General features: G+C 47.1%; 1 protein-coding gene across 1 annotated transcript; it reads left to right on the top strand.

The window, feature by feature from the left end:
- Positions 1-29: 29 nt before the first annotated feature.
- On the top strand, positions 30-13,005 carry LOC308049876 (uncharacterized protein; the record flags this gene model as incomplete). The annotated part of the gene is made up of 12 exons (XM_080359746.1): positions 30-614; positions 1,360-1,442; positions 2,125-2,281; positions 2,513-2,674; positions 3,098-3,223; positions 3,320-3,546; positions 9,450-9,969; positions 10,841-10,923; positions 11,356-11,512; positions 11,904-12,065; positions 12,479-12,604; positions 12,763-13,005. 12 exons carry the CDS (start codon positions 30-32, stop codon positions 13,003-13,005), a joined length of 2,631 nt encoding a protein of 876 aa, XP_080215872.1.
- Between the last annotated feature and the right edge of the window lie 5,155 nt (positions 13,006-18,160).

Genomic DNA, 18,160 nt, shown 5'->3' with positions numbered 1-18,160 from the left:
TTTGGGTTGGATCTGCAGCTGGCCTCAAAATGAGTTGTAGTATTAAGCAGACAACGGGCTCTCTCAGGGGCAGGACCAGCGGCGGCAGCTGCGTGATCGGTGGCGGTGGTGGTGGTGGCGGAGCGCGGATCTCCTCGGTCTCCTCTGGAAGATACACGACTTGCGGGATAGGTGGTAGCCGAGGGTTCTCTGGTAGAAGCTACTGCGGTGGTGTGAATTACGGAGGAGGGCTGAGCACCGGCAGCGTGGTTGGGGGAAACTATGGAGGCGGCTTAGGAGCTGCCGTCCTCGGAGGATGTTCAGGCATGGGATTCAGCGGTGGCAGCGCTCGCTTCGGCGGTGGCATGGGAGGTGGCCTTGGGATCGGGCTTGGTGGAGGGGTAGGTGGAGGTGGTTTTGCTGGTGATGGCATTCTTCTTTCTGGTGACGAAAAGGTCACCATGCAGAACCTTAACGACCGCCTGGCTTCTTACCTGGACAAGGTGAGATGCCTGGAACAAGAAAACGCTGACCTGGAGTGCAGGATCAGGGAGTGGTACGCCAAGCAGGGCCCCTTTTGCGAGCCCCGGGACTACAGCTGCTATTATAAAGAAATCGAAGATCTGCAAAACCAGGTAACGTCGCTTCTCAGCCGCTTTATCCCTTGTAAGCTTCTCCCACGCTGTTGGTTCACAATTTGATGCAGTTACCAAGAGTAACGTTTCATTATTGGAAAATGCTTTTTCATAAACAGCCATTAATCCCTGGAGCTCAGAGGTGAAAACCTCGAGTGTTTGGACCGTTTCCATTGCTTTTATCCATCAGATACATCTGAAGGAGAAAATGTTCTCCTCACAGAACACATCTGGATTGGCTCAGTAGTCTTTCTGAATTAGGTTTGTGCCAGGATGTTTAGTAGATATATGCCAAGAAAGCAACTTAAAGAGAAATAAATAATGGATCACATCGATTTGCCTGAATTTATACTATTCTGTCATCAGTCTTGCAGAATTCCAATTGAACATTATTCCATTTTATACAACTTTACTCTTTCATACAGAATGGGGAAACATCTGACATCTAATCTAATTAAGATCAAAGAGAGCGCTGCCATAACACATTTGGAGTATGCAATTTAAAATTAAAAACATTTGTTTGTAAAGTGTGTTTCGCAAACATTCTAGGATGCCAATGCAGAGAGAAGAATAAAGTGAAAAGAATCCAGGAAGCAGACAGAATGAGACAGTCTTATAATTAAGTAGTGAAACAAAGCTTCTAAATCTCTTACCCACGACAGTAAGGTTCAGATTTAAAAGAGTAGGTGGATTGTGGCCGCTGCTGGACTTGAGGACTGACAGAGTGAATATTCTCTTTTTCCAGATTGTCTGTGCAACCATAGACAACAACAAGATCATTCTGAACATTGATAACAGCAGGATGACAGCCGACGACTTCCGAGTGAAGTGAGTGTCCCCAGGCTGTCCCCTTTGTCACTGAGAGCTGCTGAGAAGGAGCTCTCAGTGCTCCTGCTCAGGACAGGCTGGAGGCTACGCAGATAAACTCTTTCATCCACCGTCTCTAGAGCTGCCTTAATTAGTGGCAGTTCCAGGATGGAAAGTTTGGGCCAAGAAGGTATTTGTGGGTGGAGACGAGAGTTAATCACAGAATCCCAGAATGTCAGGGGTTGGAAGGGACCTGGAAAGCTCATCCAGTGCAGTTCTCCCATGGAGCAGGAACATCCAGATGAGGTTATAAGGAAGGTGTCCAGACGGGTTTGAATGAGTTTTGAATGAGTTCTGAATGAGTTCTGAATTAGTTCTGAATGAGTTCTTCAGAAAGCAGAAGGGACCCATAGGAGGGACCAGCATGGGCTCATCTGAGCTGCCATTCTGGCTCGTGGTGTCTTTCAAAGGGGAAACATTTGTTTATTCTTGTTGGGTTAGCAGCACCTCCATCCCGCACAAAAGCTCCAGAGGAGGAACACTGAGAGCAGCTTTAACGGAGCAAGCCCCACGCTGCTTTGCTTGGCATTCTGTGAGGCTAGTGAGGAAAATACTGCACGAAAAACGGGCAGTCGAATGAAAAAAGAGCAAACGGTGGTGTCAGACGCTGATGACTCTTCCTTGTGTTCTTTCTCACTGCCAGGTACGAGACGGAGCTGGCCCTTCGCCAGAGCGTGGAGGCCGACATCAACGGCTTACGCCAAGTCCTGGACCAGCTGACGCTCTGCAGGTCGGACCTGGAGGCGCAGCTGGAGTCGCTGCGGGAGGAGCTTTGCTGCCTCAAGAAGAACCACGAGGAGGTAGGTCCTGCCCCCCACGTCTCCACAGATGGAATTTGTGCAGCATCCATCGCCCTCCCTGTCCGTGGTCCCCACGCTGGGATGCTGGCTGAGTAGGGGCCAGTGGCTGATGGAGATGATAGGTGTTAATTGGGAGCTGTGGGTGTCCAGCAAAGACCCTCTCTGGGTTGTGCTCCCTCAATTTCTCCTTTCTTTTTAAAAACAATGACTTGATCTGGATGTTGTTTCCAGGAAATGAACTGTCTGAGGAAACAATCGACTGGAGATGTGAGCGTGGAGGTCAATGCCTGTCCCGGCCCAGACCTCAGAAAGATCCTGGAGGAGATGAGGTGTCAGTATGAAACGCTGATCGAGCGCAATCGCAAAGAAGTTGAGGATTGGTATGAGTGCAAGGTGAGTGAATTTAGCCCTGACTTTCCCCAGCTAACACCCAGGTAATGTTTCCACAGTGACTGGTTACACATTAAAACCAATTAAAACCACAATATACTGTAACAGCGGTCAGCTTTGATTTAAATGGGCCAAGTGACAGAGGGGATGCTGCCACTGTGTGTCCATTCCATGGGGTGACAGGAATGACTCTGTTAGTCAGATCTGAAGCTTTGCAAAGCAGTAAGTACTGAGAACTGGACTATGGGAAGAGCAAGGGGAATGACGAGCAGGGTTTACGCTCCATTAGGATGAAAGAGCTCACCCAAACCTTCCTAATTTCTGTCAACTTCTTTTATGCCGACTTCTCTCTTCTTTCCTTAATACTTAATCTGACTTACATGAAACATTCCCTGAAGCTCTTTACTCTGGATTGGTGATTTTCAGATTGAGGAGGTGAATCGGGAGGTGATTACAAGCGGTCAGGAGGTGGAGACGTGCAACAACCAGGTTACGGATCTGAGACGCCAATTGCAAGCCCTGGAGATCGATCTGCAAGCTCAGCTCAGCCAGGTGGGTGCTGAGCTGCTGCAAAGCTCAGCTCAGTTAGGCTTTGATGTAAGAATTGGTCATTTAAACATTTGCATTGTGCCCCATGTCACTCCTCAGAGGGACAACCTGGAATCCTCGCTGGCTGAGACAGAGTGTCGCTACAACAACCACCTGGCTGAGCTCCAGAGCCAGATCACGTGCGTGGAGCAGCAGCTGGCGGATCTGCGGGCAGAGATGGAGTGTCAGAACCAGGAGTACAAGATCCTGCTGGACGTCAAGTGCCGTCTGGAGCAGGAGATCCACACGTACCGCTGCCTGCTGGAGGGCGGACAGCAGGACCTCATGTAAGTTGCTTAAGACGCACCGAACAGCACAATAAAATACATGTATCCTGGGTGTTTTAATGTAAAAGCAAAGCGAGCAACGGGTGAAGGCAAAAATGAAAACAGATTGAGAGCAGCAGGGACAATAAAAAGTTGTAGTTCTAGTTTATCTATCATTTCCTTATCTAAAATGCCATTTTCCTGTTCCCTCAGTCAGCAAGGAGGAATTGGTCAGTCTTCGGGTCTAGGAGGAGGAGTTGCGAGAACAAGTGGAATAGGAGGAGGAGGTATCATTAGAACAAGCCACACTTACACGTCGTCTGCCCAGATACCAACCTGTGCAGCTGCGGAGATACAAGGTAAGAACTGCAAGAGCTTTCTCTATTCTAACGCAACAAAGGCCTTTCCCACAGAGCTTATGGGTGTAAGGAGGGAGGGGGAAGAGGGATGGAAGGATGAAGGGCAGTCAGCAGGCAGGCAAGGCACAGGGAACGGGAAGGAGGGAGTGACATGAAATCTTGGACAAAGGAAAGAGTAAGAGAAAGCAAAGTGCCTGGAAATCGGGAGAAAAAGCAGGAATCCTGAGAATACTGGCAGAAAACTAGCATATTTCAAGGGGAAACTTCCAGCAAACTGAAAAAGAAAGAAATACAGTGGCAGTTGGTCCAGGAGAATGAGAGCGAGAAGGGGCTTTGTTCTGGAAAGGGCCTTATTGTTGTTCCCTCACTGATGGAGCTGGTGCCACATCTGCAGCTTCCACCATTGGGCATTTTTATGGAACAGGGCAAACCACGCTCAAGCCAGCTACACATCCCGTCTGCCTGACTGGCAGGTAACAATCAGACCTTTCCAGGAAGGGATGGTATTTATCTGAAATTCTAATTGAATTGGCTTGAGAAATGATCACGTGTATGGAATGACAGTGTGGGAAAGAATCTATTTTTGCCATAAACAAAGTAATGTTTCCTTTGATCTCTCCAGTGCCCTGCAGAAGGATTTGTGATTAAGCAGAGAAATGAGAATATTCAACAAGAGAACCCTGAAGCAGAGCCACGAATAAAGAGAGAGAATATTTACTGTACGCGTCTGCAAAGAGCAACGAGCTCTTTCGTATTACTCAGCACCGCTAAGCAATGTGTCAGAGGGATAAGCAGAGCGTTGGGCCACATTCTGCTTTATTTTGCTATTTGCTTTTTTCCAGTCTGTATTTCTGCATGTGCCCAACCACCATGACTATTGCTGGAGTCAACCAGTAGTATAATCACTAATGTGCCTGCTGGTGAAAAAAATGTCTCTAATAAAACTTTGCTTCTGCCTGATGCAATCAAGAAACCTGTGTCTGGAAAGTGAGTTCCTTTAGAAAATCAGGTGTTGGTCCAGGGTCACGTAGACTGGTTGGGATCACACTGCACTGGGAACAAAGCTGCTTTGTCATAAGATCCTCCAGGATCCACACGGACGCCCGTGTGCTTCCCACAGAACATGGTGCTAAAACACAATTTTAGATACACATTGAAAGTCAGTGATGGAACACCTGGAGACAAGTTGCCATGACCCCCACCTAGCGCTGACACATCTGGGCTGTGCCCTCTCACACTTCATCCAGCCTGGGGGCTGGGATTAGGTTGAAGAGGGGATCTTGGTCTCCACAGCTGATTAAATATCTGCCCATGGTTTATATTCTAACCTATCTCTTTCATTTTATAGCAATCTTCCCATTGGGAAAAATGTCTAGAGGCAAAAAGTTTATTTCCTATGTGTTTGCACATAATGACTGAGTCATTTACTGGTCATCCCTCTATCTCAAAGAGTTTCAACCTGGACATCAGGAACAGTTGAAAGATCCCACTTAGATTAAATACACCTTCTTTGGAGAACTGGAGAGGATGAGAGCTGAAAAAGTGCAGCTCAACAGAGAATACAACGGAACAAAAAGCCAGGTAGGGCAGTTGGGTACACAGAGCCATTAGGGCTTAGACATCCCGACCAAAGCAAAGATTCTTCCCTGACCAACAGCAGCCGTGTGGCTGGTGCCGAGTCAGCAGGGACGGGCACGGTGCTGCGTGCGTGTCTGACACCGGCGTGCCCAGAGCAGCCAGGGCAGCAGTTTGGGAACTCAGGGCCCTGGGGTGCTTCTGGTGGGTGCAGGCGTGGGAACCGGCCATGGTGAGCGGGCAGAGTCAGTCTGGGCTTGGAGGATTTTCACTTGAAAGCCATTATGAGCTGGAGGGTGTTTTGGGGATTAAATCACCCGTTGGTCCAGAAAACCCAGTAGTGATGGGTTTTACGTGTCCACTCCACCCTGCACGTTCACAGCTAACAGCGCAGCGTTGGATGCAGCTGCTGTTGGTTTGGGTACACTGTGATGTGGTTGTTGTAGAAAGAGTCATATGATGACCTGGTAAAGAAAAACTGGTTATTCCTTTTCCCTCCAAAGCTGGAGGTTATGAACAACCAGCCTTGCAGTGGGGGAGTAGAAAGGGTATAAAAAACATTTCAGGACCATACATGGAGTATAGTGAGGCACACTTTGCTAGCGTCAGCTCTTTCGTAGACACCAATTTATCTGTTACTACAGAAACAGACTTAACACAACCTGAAGCCTTCCAGGAAAGCAGCATCTCCAAGGCCCATAGCAAGTGTCTGAAGATGCTCTGTCATTAATTTATCAGGGAACAGGTTAAAGTTGCCCTTCTCCTGCTGTACAAGCCCACAGACAGAAGATGCCTCAGTGGTATTTCTTCTATTTCATCTACCAGACACTAAACCCAGTAGTAAACAGGGGCTCGAGCACAATAAGAGAACGCAGCACTGGAACAACTGCAATAATGACTCAGAAGAGTGGCCACAGGTAGAAGCTTTTAAACCAAGACCATAAATCAAGTCTTCTTTACATTGCCCTTGTTTGGGCTCCTCTGTGTACATCCAAGTTGTTCTCAGAGCTTTCACTGAGAAGCTGGAAAGCAAATCTTTCCTTTTTCCTTTCCCATTGTCTTCTCCTGCCTTGTTTAGTGAAAAAACAGACAGAGAACCCTGTGTTGCCCTTGATGGCCTCAACCCTTCCCCATCTACCAGTCCCCACACTCTCATTTCTGAAAATACAAAGAACCAGTGCTGAGGCTCTTCCAGTTTTCAGTCTTTCAGCTCTAGGCTACCCACAATATACAAAAGCTTGCCCATCTCTTTTGGGAGCCCCAGCTCACTCCCACCAGCTCTGGGCTCGTCTCCTCTTGCAAACTGCTGCTCACACCTGAAGCCGATTCCCTGTGTTCCTATCAAACCTTTCCCACTCTTCCCGCCAGGTCTGAAGCGCATGCGCTTTCACAAAGGAGCTGTCCTAAATTCCTGAGAGGTGAAAGAGACCTAATGACACGGCCAGGAGGACTCTAATGATCCAGACTTTATGAATATGCCTCTGGAAAGTCCCCAGGGCCGTACAGACTCGGCTCTTGAGACGCTGTGATGTTGTTTGTGGACCTACGATTGGAGATGCGTCTGGAAAGCAGCTCATGAGAAGAGAGCTTGTGATAAACAGCTCCCCAGCAGAAAACATCCTGGAAACAACCTGTATATTAAAGAGCCGCAAATTATGGAGCTGCAGACCTTGGGCTGGAAAATACATTTCCATGAGATTTCCATATTTCTTTGTGCTAATGAGACAGACCCAGGTAGCTTATGAGTTCAAATAATTGGATGAAAATAGGAGGGAAAACTTAATTATTTTTTAAGGTCTTCAGAACAATTATTTAACTTTATTTTAGCTTAACTAGTGCATCCATTTCCTGAAGACAAAAAAGGAAAATAGCAACAAAGAGGGCAGGTGGGGATCCTGGGCAAAGCTGCTTGCTGAAAACCATCAGCAGAAAGATATGGGTCTAATGGATAAAGCTACAGGGTCCCAGGGGGGCCAATGTACCTCCAAAGAGCAGGACCCATCCTTTCTGCTCTCCGCACTAATTACCGCAATCGGCACGTAGACATCTTCCACTCCCACAAAGGAGTAAGTCATCCCGTGTTTCTGCCTGCATCGCTCTGATGTGCTAAAATGATAACTGGGGAGCAGGGGAAGGAATGTGCGCTCGCTTCAGAAAAGATGCTTGCTGCAGACAGCTCTTGGGAAACTGCTGGGGAATCATCCGCAGCGCAGGCAAAGCTTCGAGCCATGCAGCATTACATCAGTTTCGGTTCATTCTTACCACCACGCCCTGACTCCAATTATGTTCTCCAGTCCTGGTAATGAAATCCGCATATTCCTTCCTATGTACAATCAGTTTATTAGAGTTTTCACCTATTCTGAGCTTTTCATATGAAGGGAGGGAGTGGAGCGCAGCACTGAGCGCTGCAGACCTGGGTGACCTCAGACTCTGCCACAGTCACGTTGTCTTTGAGCAAATCAGTCTGAGCAAACCTCTCTGTCTCCAGCCTGCTGGAGATACCGGTGGAATGCTGCTGGCTTTCATCATGCTGGACAAGCAACGTCCAAGGAGGCAAAGATAAGGGGAGGCATCTTTTCAACACAAATAAGGAGCATAAGAGCAATAAAATGATGGGTCAATCAATGAATTCTGGGATAATTCAGCCTTTCACTAAGTGGGATGGTTTACTTGCCAACAATGATAGTGATTCCAATCCACGGCCCTGACACGGAGTGAGGATGTGAGCAGGAGTTTGCGCTCACTTGTTCTCCGGTGAAGCAGGTTTGGAGAATATCTTGCAGCGAACAGTTCATGTCAGAAAGCCATGGAACACCTGTCTCCTGCTCTAGGACCAGCAGAAACAGGTTCTGCCTGCAGAGAAGGCCATTGCTCTTGAGTCTCAGCAAAACATCTCAGGAAAAGGAGCTTAGCCTCAGTTTTGATGTCAGAAGAGTGAAAGGATTCTTACTTTAAGTTCTCTGCCTAGTTAAGATGTGGAGACATTAGTGATAAAGAAGAACCTCTAGTTTGTACTTAATCCCTCTTCTCCAAGCCAGTGTAGAACTGTATTGGGCAGCGATTGCTCTGCCAGCTGTACCAGGAATTCTGTTCCACATTTCCTAGGACAATAGTCCCAAACCTCTACTACAACACAGCACAGAATGACAGAGAAACTGCCCACAGGATCTTTCCACTCTCGTCCACCATCTCAAAACACCCACCCTTCCCCAGCACAATCCCTGTCCACAATGAGAAAAACTGCAGAAATATCTTCCACCGAACAACAGGAAATATTTAAAGTACTTTTACCTCGCTTTACACTCTCCACATAGAGAAACAAATCCTTTGTGAATTACTGGACCATTTATAAAGAACCTTTCATCCTCGGCCATTAAGAGATCGCTCCATGGTCTCGCTTCTCGTTAGCAGAGCGTTCTGGATTTGTCCTTTTGCCAATGGAGAGACTTACAGGTTAATCTCTGTGTCTCTGATCTTTCCACAAAGTTCTTACTTCACTCCTCGTACATCATTCGAGAGTCAAACTTTGTGCTTATTCTTTCTTTTTAATCTTGCCTATTCCAGCATCAGCACCCTGCATGAAAACTGCTTATTCAACTCAAAATAAAATGAAAAAAAATTAATGAGAGATAAAGAGCTCTTTGATGCAATAACCTTTAATGATTTCTTCCTGGTATATAATTTAGAACAGTGTTTTCCTGGCTTAATGTTGTAAGTTTGCATCACAAACAAAAAGCTGATGACTCATAAAACATTATTGCTCATGTATTTTTGAAATTAGCAAGAGACATGTAAAGTATCTTCCCTGTCTACCGGGATTCTTGAAAGGAAACTTCCTTTTGAGAAATTATTCTCAGCACCAATGGGTGGAGTTGCCAGCCACATGGGAAGCGGCAGCAGTGACACCCACTGTGGAAGGTATAAATAGAGATTTGTGGCAGTGGACACCTCGCAGTCTGATTCAATATCAAGCTGTGCGTCTCGCTTTAGGCTTCTGCTTGCATTTCCAACTGCTGTCGCCATGAGTTGCAACATTAAGGAGACGATTACGGTGTCTAGCAAAGGCAGGAGCAGTGGTGGCAGCTGTATCATTGGTGGTGGTGGTGGAGCACGGATTTCTTCCTATGGGATAGGCAGTAGCAGAGGTTTTTCTGGAAGGAGCTACTGCGGTGGAGTGAATTATGGAGGGGGACTGAGTGTTGGTAGTTTGGCTGGCGGGAGCTATGGAGGTGGCAACTGCTATGGCAATGGCCTTGGTTTTGGCCTTGGAGGTGGTGTGGTCGTTGGTGGTCTTGGTGGCGACTGTTTGCTGTCGTCCTGCGATGAGAAGGTCACCATGCAAAATCTCAACGACCGCCTGGCTTCCTACCTGGACAAGGTGAAGTGCTTGGAGAAGGAAAATGCTGAGCTGGAGTGCAGGATCAGAGAGTGGTACGCGACACAGGGCCTGTCCTGTGAGCCCCGGGACTACAGCTGCTATTACAAAGAAATCGAAGATCTTCAAAATCAGGTAATCCCCTTTGTCAGTTGTTCCTCCTCTATTTAAAGCTTATTTCTGAATTCGTATTTGTAACCTACTGCAATTGTTAGAGGTACCTTTGGTGCTGTGAAATGTCTTTGCAAACGAAATTTTGCCAAGTTCCCCTATGATGTTGTTGAGTGTGGGTGCATATTAAAAATGCATTCTATTAGGTGGTACAGGTGGGATAATAGTCTTCAAAAGGAGAAAGATGCTTTGTTCCAGTGTGTTTTCATTATACAAGTCTAAATATGATATTACCAAGTGTGGAAACATAGCGGTGTCAGCCTAGCAGGGAGACCAAGGCAAAGAGAACTATAGAAAAAGAGAAAACCACATCAAACGCTGTATCAAATGAAGCATTACAAATTCTAGGTGAGAAAAACTGAGTATTTAAAATGGGTTGCTGCAGTGGCATAAAGAGTCTGATACTAAAATGTCCATAATGAAAGTTATGGCTGATCTTAAGGCTCAAAACCACCAACTATCTTCCCTGAAGATCCTTAAGCTTGAAGCTGAGAACACCCCAGCCCGAATGTGGGCTAAGACTTCATGTCTCAAGGAAGGTGCTTAAGGGTTCACTTCTTTGTGAAGCATCTTCAGAACTCACCTTCAGACCTTGAAACTGGGAAGCCCCATCTCACAACTCTTCAAGCCCCAAGCTCTACACGGTCAACGTCTTTTCTTTACTGAGTTAAGGCAAAGACACCTCCTGCAACCACTCTGCTCAAGGTTACTTAGGCAAGAAGGTAACAAAAAAAGGAAATTATGAGCACCTACTACCTAGCTGCAGTCTAGATACACCTATAGACTGGGAGAGCAGAAAGATGTGAGACGTCTCTCATGGTCTGCTCTTTTCCAGATTGTCTGCGCAACCATCGACAACAACAAGATCATTCTGGACATCGATAACAGCAGGATGGCCGCTGATGACTTCCGAGTGAAGTGAGTGTCCCTTGGCACCCACGAACCCCATCGCCTCCTCCCTGCTCCTTCACTTCTCACTTGTGGAGTCTCGGTGCACTAATTACAGAGACTTCAGACAAGTCTCCCCAGAAAACCACATTAGGACAGGACGGAGTGATGAAATGCATTTTGCTCTTGGTCACCAAACCTCTTTTAATTAGTATTCTTGGGTGAAACACTTGCCAACAGCGTTTGTTGGTGAGGGCTGGGGACCAGCACTGGAGGGAGTGGTCTTAGTGGTGTAGTTGGTGCATTTCCACCACAGACCAGTGCAGAAATGTGATGCACAGTGTGTTCAGCTTAGCCAACAAGATACAGTTGGGAATGGATAGGTAGGAAAGGAGATCTTTGGATAAACTGAGCACATGTGAGGCTACCGTTCTGAATTTCTGCTTTCTTGCATCGAACCAGGTACGAGACGGAGCTGGCCCTTCGCCAGAGCGTGGAGGCCGACATCAACGGCTTACGCCAAGTCCTGGACCAGCTGACGCTCTGCAGGTCGGACCTGGAGGCGCAGCTGGAGTCGCTGCGGGAGGAGCTTTGCTGCCTCAAGAAGAACCACGAGGAGGTAGGTCCTGCCTGTCCCGAGGAGAACCTGGCATAAAACTTTGCTTACACAAATACGCTCTGAATTTAAAAGAGCAACCCCTTTCACAGCACGGCTTTCCCATCAGACGCTGCTGGGATTCAGACCCGTCTTCTGCCTTGGGGGTGGTGTTGGAGCTCTGGTAGAGGCAGCACCGGGGATGCTGGAGGGGGTGAAAGTTGCTGCTGCCAGTGGATCAGAAAAGAAATTGCCCAACAGATTTGTGGGGAAAAACTTGCACAATCTTCCAGTGCTTTTTACAGCCATGACCGGGAGGGACCCCACGCAGGAGCACTGTCCTTGGCCACCCAGCTCTGACCTTCTGCTTGGCTTCCAAAAGCCGATGTGCATCTGATCGGGGTTGTGTTTGCAGGAAATGAATTGCCTGAGAAAACAATCAACTGGAGATGTGAGCGTGGAGGTCAATGCCTGCCCTGGACCAGATCTCAGGCAAATCTTGGAGGATTTGAGATGCCAGTATGAAACGCTGATAGCACGCAACCGCAAGGAAGTAGAGGATTGGTATGAGTGCAAGGTAAGTGATGCACATCTGCAGCAAAAACAACTGTCACACATATCTCAGGAGGGTTTCAGAAAGCAGACATGGAGACAATAAGCAGTTCTTCCCTTCCAGTGAAGCCCGAGATCAGCACTCATTCCAGCCTGTGTTCCACAGGAGACACAGGCCTGTCTGACCAGTTTGTTATGTCCCTTTTGGAGCGTCAGCATTTGCCGCAAGGCCCCGTGGTGTGTTGTTGGAATTGAGATATTCCCCATTTGGATTAAAGAGACTGAGCAGTCACAAGGTTCATGTGATTTGTAAGAAGAGCAAGCAGTACACAGAGAACTTGCCCTGCTTGCTTTTCTTTTTGCCACCTGCTCACTGCATTCTGTAAAAGCAAGTCAGATATTCTCTGAAGCTCTTTACCCTGGATTGGTGATTTTCAGATTGAGGAGGTGAATCGGGAGGTGATTACAAGCGGTCAGGAGGTGGAGACGTGCAACAACCAGGTTACGGAACTGAGACGCCAATTGCAAGCCCTGGAGATCGATCTGCAAGCTCAGCTCAGCCAGGTGGGTGCTGAGTTGACTGACATCGGAGACGTGGTTACAGCCAGATCCGCCAACCGGTGCGATGGTGGTGAAAAGCTCTTTCATTTTTGCATTGGAAATCATAAACCCCAGGGTGACACTTAAATGAAATCTGTTTCTTTGATTGTCTTGTTCATCAGAGAAATAATCTGGAATCCTCTCTGGCTGAGACCGAGTGCCAGTACAACACGCTGCTCGGTGAGCTGCAGAACCAGATCACGTGCGTGGAGCAGCAATTGGCTGAAATCAGAGCAGAAATCGAGTGCCAGAACCAAGAATACAAGACCTTGTTGGATGTCAAGTGCCGTCTGGAGCAGGAGATTCAGACCTACCGGTGCTTGTTGGAAGGAGGACAGCAGGACCTTATGTATGTAGATCTCTAAATGAATAAATGAAAGTATCAAGGGTCTGCGTTATACATTGGGAATCTGAGATAATCTTTAGTCCATCTAGAGATGAAAAAGTTATCTCATAAGAATTTTGCTGTGATGAACATCCAGATCTGAACTAAATGTCATTCCTTGGGATCTGCAAAGCAGGCAACCCAAATCTTTTAATTGCTAGTTACAATATTGCAACTACTATATGGTATGTCAACATTTGTAACAATCTCACTTCCGTAGTAAAATACGTGAGAACTGCCAAAAGAACAATTAACTGCATTGCATTCCCATGCCAAAGGAGGTCACAAATGCAAAGTAAAATGAAAAAAAGAATGCGATGTAAATACCCTAACCCTATGAAAGACATAGTTTGAGACTTTGTGCCCTTTGTCGGCGTCATGTAACGTTCTAACATGCCCTATTTCTTTGACCCAATTCATTCCACTAGTCACGGCGGGGGAATCGGAGTGGGAACCGGTGTAGGAGGAGGCGTCATTCGGACGAGTCACACCTACACTACAACTACAGCGTCCCACTGCCAGCCCCAGGTCCCACCCTGCAAGACTGGAGATATACAAGGTAAGAGCCGCCTTTCCATGGAGGAGTTTGTTGCTTTCTAGTTAGACCAGGAGACAACACACATTAGTGGTATCTTCTCAAGAACTCACTGTGCTACAGGCATGGCCTGTTATGGTGGATCCACTACAGCGCAGAATTGGCTGTGTCACTGAGAAAGGGGTTTAAAGAGAGTTCTGGCCGAACTGGAGTAGGAGAAAGTAAATGAGAGGACAGAGGGAGTAGTGGGACTAATAGGAGAAAGCTGGGGATTGGGGCATAAAGGAAAGATCTAGAAGTAAAGAAGAGGACAGGCAAACAGAGCTTAGCTAAAAGAAGAGCAAGTCTGTAACTTTGCAAGTGCAAATCCCCATTAAAACACAATTATTTAGGGAATTTCTGAGGTTCCCTGGGCTGTCTGCCAACTGCTCTAGTTTGACAGCACATGCGCAAAACAAGGGCACTACCCAGACCAAATTCTTGTCATTTTAAAGCTTTTATCTCTGTTCCAATCAAATAATGCTGGTACATTTGTTTTCTCCAGTGACCTGCAGAAGAATTTGTGATTAAGGAGGAACGGAGTGGAAGATGATACAGAGAGAAACCCACAGACAAAACAAGAACACTGGCTGTTCACCACATGCCTCTCTGCCGAGAAAGTAGAAGTAACTCAGCAACGCTTTGCCATGTATCCAAAGGGGCCTTTCGGGGCCACCTTCTCTGGTCTGCTCTGTTCTGTAATGCTCTCTAGAAGCTACTTGAGTTAGTCAGGATCACTAATGTACCTGCTGGTGAAAAAATTTCTCTAATAAAACTTCGCTTCTGCCTGATGCAATCAAGAAACCTGTGTCTGGAGACTGAGTTCCTCTAGAAAATTGGGTGCGGATCCAGGTGCAAATCACAGCCTAGGCTGGGCTGGTTAACCTCTGCAATGGCCCCAGTAGGAAAAGCTGGTAATCCATGCACAGATGTCACATAAACGGGTCAGGGTCATATTCCAGTGGGAACAAAGCTGCTTTGCCAGTGGGAGTCAGAGAACGGTCTCATGGACCTGGCAGGTCTTGTATCCTCCTCCCTGCCCGAGTCCGCACAAGTTGCCCATTCTTACATGGGATCCTCAGGATCCACATGAAGAGTCAACTCAGGCAGATGTTTCTGCGTTTCCCACAGAGCATTTTGCTTAAATTCATTGCAGAACAAACAAAGGGGTAATAAGTGGAGCTGGAGGTCATCAGTGAAAGAAGAACAGAGAGATCAGTGATAGAAACATCCATGATAAAGCAAGCTCGGGATGGTGTGTATCCATAGAGTTGCCGGCTTAGCAGACACTCCTGGTGTACATCTCCAGCTGCCCTCCAGATGTGTCAGGCATTAAACTGTTGGCTGCTGAGCATGATGTTGGCCAGACCCGTCTCAACAGATCTGCAGTGCAGTCACCTGCAGGAGGTGTTTGCTGGGGCTCTGCAGGCAGATCCCACCTCCTGTGTGTCCCACAGCTGCCTGGGGACAGGGACCATGCAGCACAAGTGCCTCCTCTCCCGGTGACTGTGAGCAGCGCCCAGAGCAGGTGCTGAGACAACAGCATTCGCATTTCATCAGGAATCTGCACTCCTGAGACAGCAGAGAGGTGGTTGGACACCCGTAGCTGTGCAGAGACACCCACAGGGCGGTAAGAGAAGATGAGCCGAAAGCCCTTTGTATACCTTATATAACATAACACAAACGTTTCTCACACCTACACACATGTAAAATATTTTTGAGTCCTTTTCTGGGAATCTAAAAAATGTTTGAAGCATAAAAGTGAGTGCGTTTCTCCAAATCCCACAGAGCTGGAAGAAAAGCATTTCTGCCTCAGCTCGAGGGCAGCTGCTGCTCTGGAATACAAAGGGAGAAGGGAACAGGGGGTGAAGGGAGGATGATATTTGGCAGAGGAGCAACAAAACTGATCCCTGATGGATTTACACGCAAATGCCGCTTGTGCCAAAGAACAAGGAAATGGAGAAAGTGCCTGGTAAATACCGGCAGCCCAGACATCTCGGTATTTTCCAGATCTCTCCATAAGGTGTCACCTGTTCTTAACCGAGAGATCCAAACAAAACAGACCTGCCAGTCCTGTGCTCCCGAGTGCCTGGGCTGGCACAGTCCTCTCTTGTTCTTGCAAGAAGGGTAAACAGCGTGTTATTGCAGTTTGCGAGACTAAGATCAGACACTGTGCTTAAAGCGGGTCTTACATTTACCGAGAGGCCGGGAGATGCAATTATGTTTGGCTAATACTATCTGTGGCTAAATAGAAGTTGCTGTTAGACTATAAAACTAAATTAAATAATATTTAATTAAAATGACCCATTTGGTGTGTCAGCACGTGGGATATTTGGAGATGCAGGAGGAGATGAACAATCCGGTGCAGTCTGGCTCTAGAGGGCACTCGGATCTCACCGAGGCAGCTGATGGCTGCCGGGGGAGAGGTGTGTGGCAAACCCAGCTTAACTGCTCAGTTAAGCTTCTCCTAACAGAAAAACTCTGCTGAACAAACCAAGTAGTGTCTGTGGTACATGCTGGGGAGATCCTGTGAGCTGAAAACACGGACCAAGCTGTCAGTCCTGATGCTTTTCCACCCTCTCACTCTCCTGTATTCAATGGTCACATCTGCAGTGAGGTTGATGCGAGTGTGACCATTGCAGGAGGTGACACAGGGTCCCTCCCAGCTGCTCTCTGTTGTGTGTGAGCGCACACAATGGACCTCAGGCTGAAACGTGCTGCGTCTCTTTGCCAAAACCTGTTTATGTTTTTCAAACAGCACAGGTGTATTTTGCATTATGTCATTAGGCAGGAGCACAGTGAAACCTGGGCTCTCCGAGGGCTGTAATTCTGTCACAATGACCCTTTGCTGATGAAGGTCCTGCTAATGAAGTAGCATTAGGTGAGGCCCCAAAGACTCAGCTGCGCAAGGGGCTGTTTTGACCCAAAATGACAAAGTTCCCAACCAAAGGGTTTGTATTGTAAAAGTCTCTGGCAGCTCTGACTCACCTAATTACTGTTTCTATCATAATCACCATCGTTCCATTGGGTGGTGGAGCTTTTGAAGCTGCCCTTTAATGTTGCATCAGTCTCTGCAATAACGAGTGAGTAACACATCAAGTATAATGTATGCAAGGACTGGGTTTTTTTCCTAAAGGAGGGATGTTTGCTGGGTTGGACACGACTGGCTCCCCTTGGGCAGAGGGCAGCACATCAGCTGTGTCTTGCAGAAGAGAGCTGGAGAGGTGGGGACTTCATCTCTCCCTTCAAAACTACTATTAAAAACTAAAATTATAAACATGATTGAGCCCTAATATGTTTCGACTAATCTGGATCCAATTTTCTTAGATTTCTCTGGTTTCAAACACACAAGAAAACACTCCTCATCATTTAAATTTCAGTGGAGAGGAGAGTTTCATGCTACATCAGGCAACTGGAGCTCAATGGTGTGTATGTCCCCAGAACAAGAACAGTGTCAGACACTGTTCAGGGATCACGTTACTTCTTTACTACGGAGAAATATTTTTCTATGGATTATCCGGTGTTAATAAAATTGCTTGATGATTTTATAATGGAAGTTAGTTATAAGGTATAATTATAAAGATGAGTCATATTCCCCAGATAGACCTTCCACAGTTTTTTCTCTCTGTAGCAACATAAGTAAGTTGAATTTTCCTGACAAGAACCGACCAGGGGTGGGAAGAATGGAAGGGGATTCATGACCACGGAGGCACTAAAGGGTCCACCCTGCTCTTCTGGGCAGGAGTTGCAGCAGTTTCATCACAGGAAAAGGGAAGAGGCCACATTGCAAACAATTACGGTATCATCCGCCCCCAAGGCACCTTCCTCCTCCTCCTCCTCCTCCTCTTGTTTTGGCTGTGACCTGAAGTACCCCAAAAGCAAAGCAAAAGAACACCCAAAAGTAAACAAACAACAAAATGAAGTGAAAAAACCCCAAAAAGCAAACAAACAAAAAAGAATTCTGCCTTGCTGGGGCAAAGTTAAAGGCATAAAAACACCCCTTACTGCTATTTAGCAGGGACATAGTTTAGTGCTGGGTTGTGGTTGGACTCGATGATCCTGAGGGTCTCTTCCAACCAAAATGATGAATGCAATGAATGCACTAAAAAAACAGTTTCAAAACAAGTCCCATGTTTTAAATCTTGCCTTACAGTTCAATTCACACACACACTTTTTGTGAGAGGCACAAATGGTCGCAGCTTCCCTGGAGAAACCCTTCCAAGGTCTCTGGAGCAGAACAGAATCCCCAAGAGCTCTTTAATACCCACAACCACCACCCCGAGACTCCACTGAGCACCTGCAGCACCGGGGGCTGTGGCAGCAAAGGTGCCACCGACGCAGGGCGGACGTGGACGTGCCGGGATGTGTTTGTGAGCAGTGGCTCGATGCTGCAATAAAACGCACCAGCCCGAGATTTCGTAACGTTTCGCTGCCCCATTTCACAGGGGCTCCTTGCAGTTCCTGCAGAGTCTATTGGGATCTCTCTTAAGGTTTTCCCGGCCCTCCAGGTTCTCTTCTGCAGTGTTATCTCTAGATTTTGCTGGAAACATAATCTAAGATC

This window comes from Nesoenas mayeri (assembly GCF_963082525.1).
Source record: "Nesoenas mayeri genome assembly, chromosome: 26".
Taxonomy (NCBI): Eukaryota; Metazoa; Chordata; class Aves; order Columbiformes; family Columbidae; genus Nesoenas; species Nesoenas mayeri.
The sequence above is the reverse complement of the archived record's forward strand: the minus strand, read 5'-3'. Positions and strand labels throughout refer to the sequence as shown.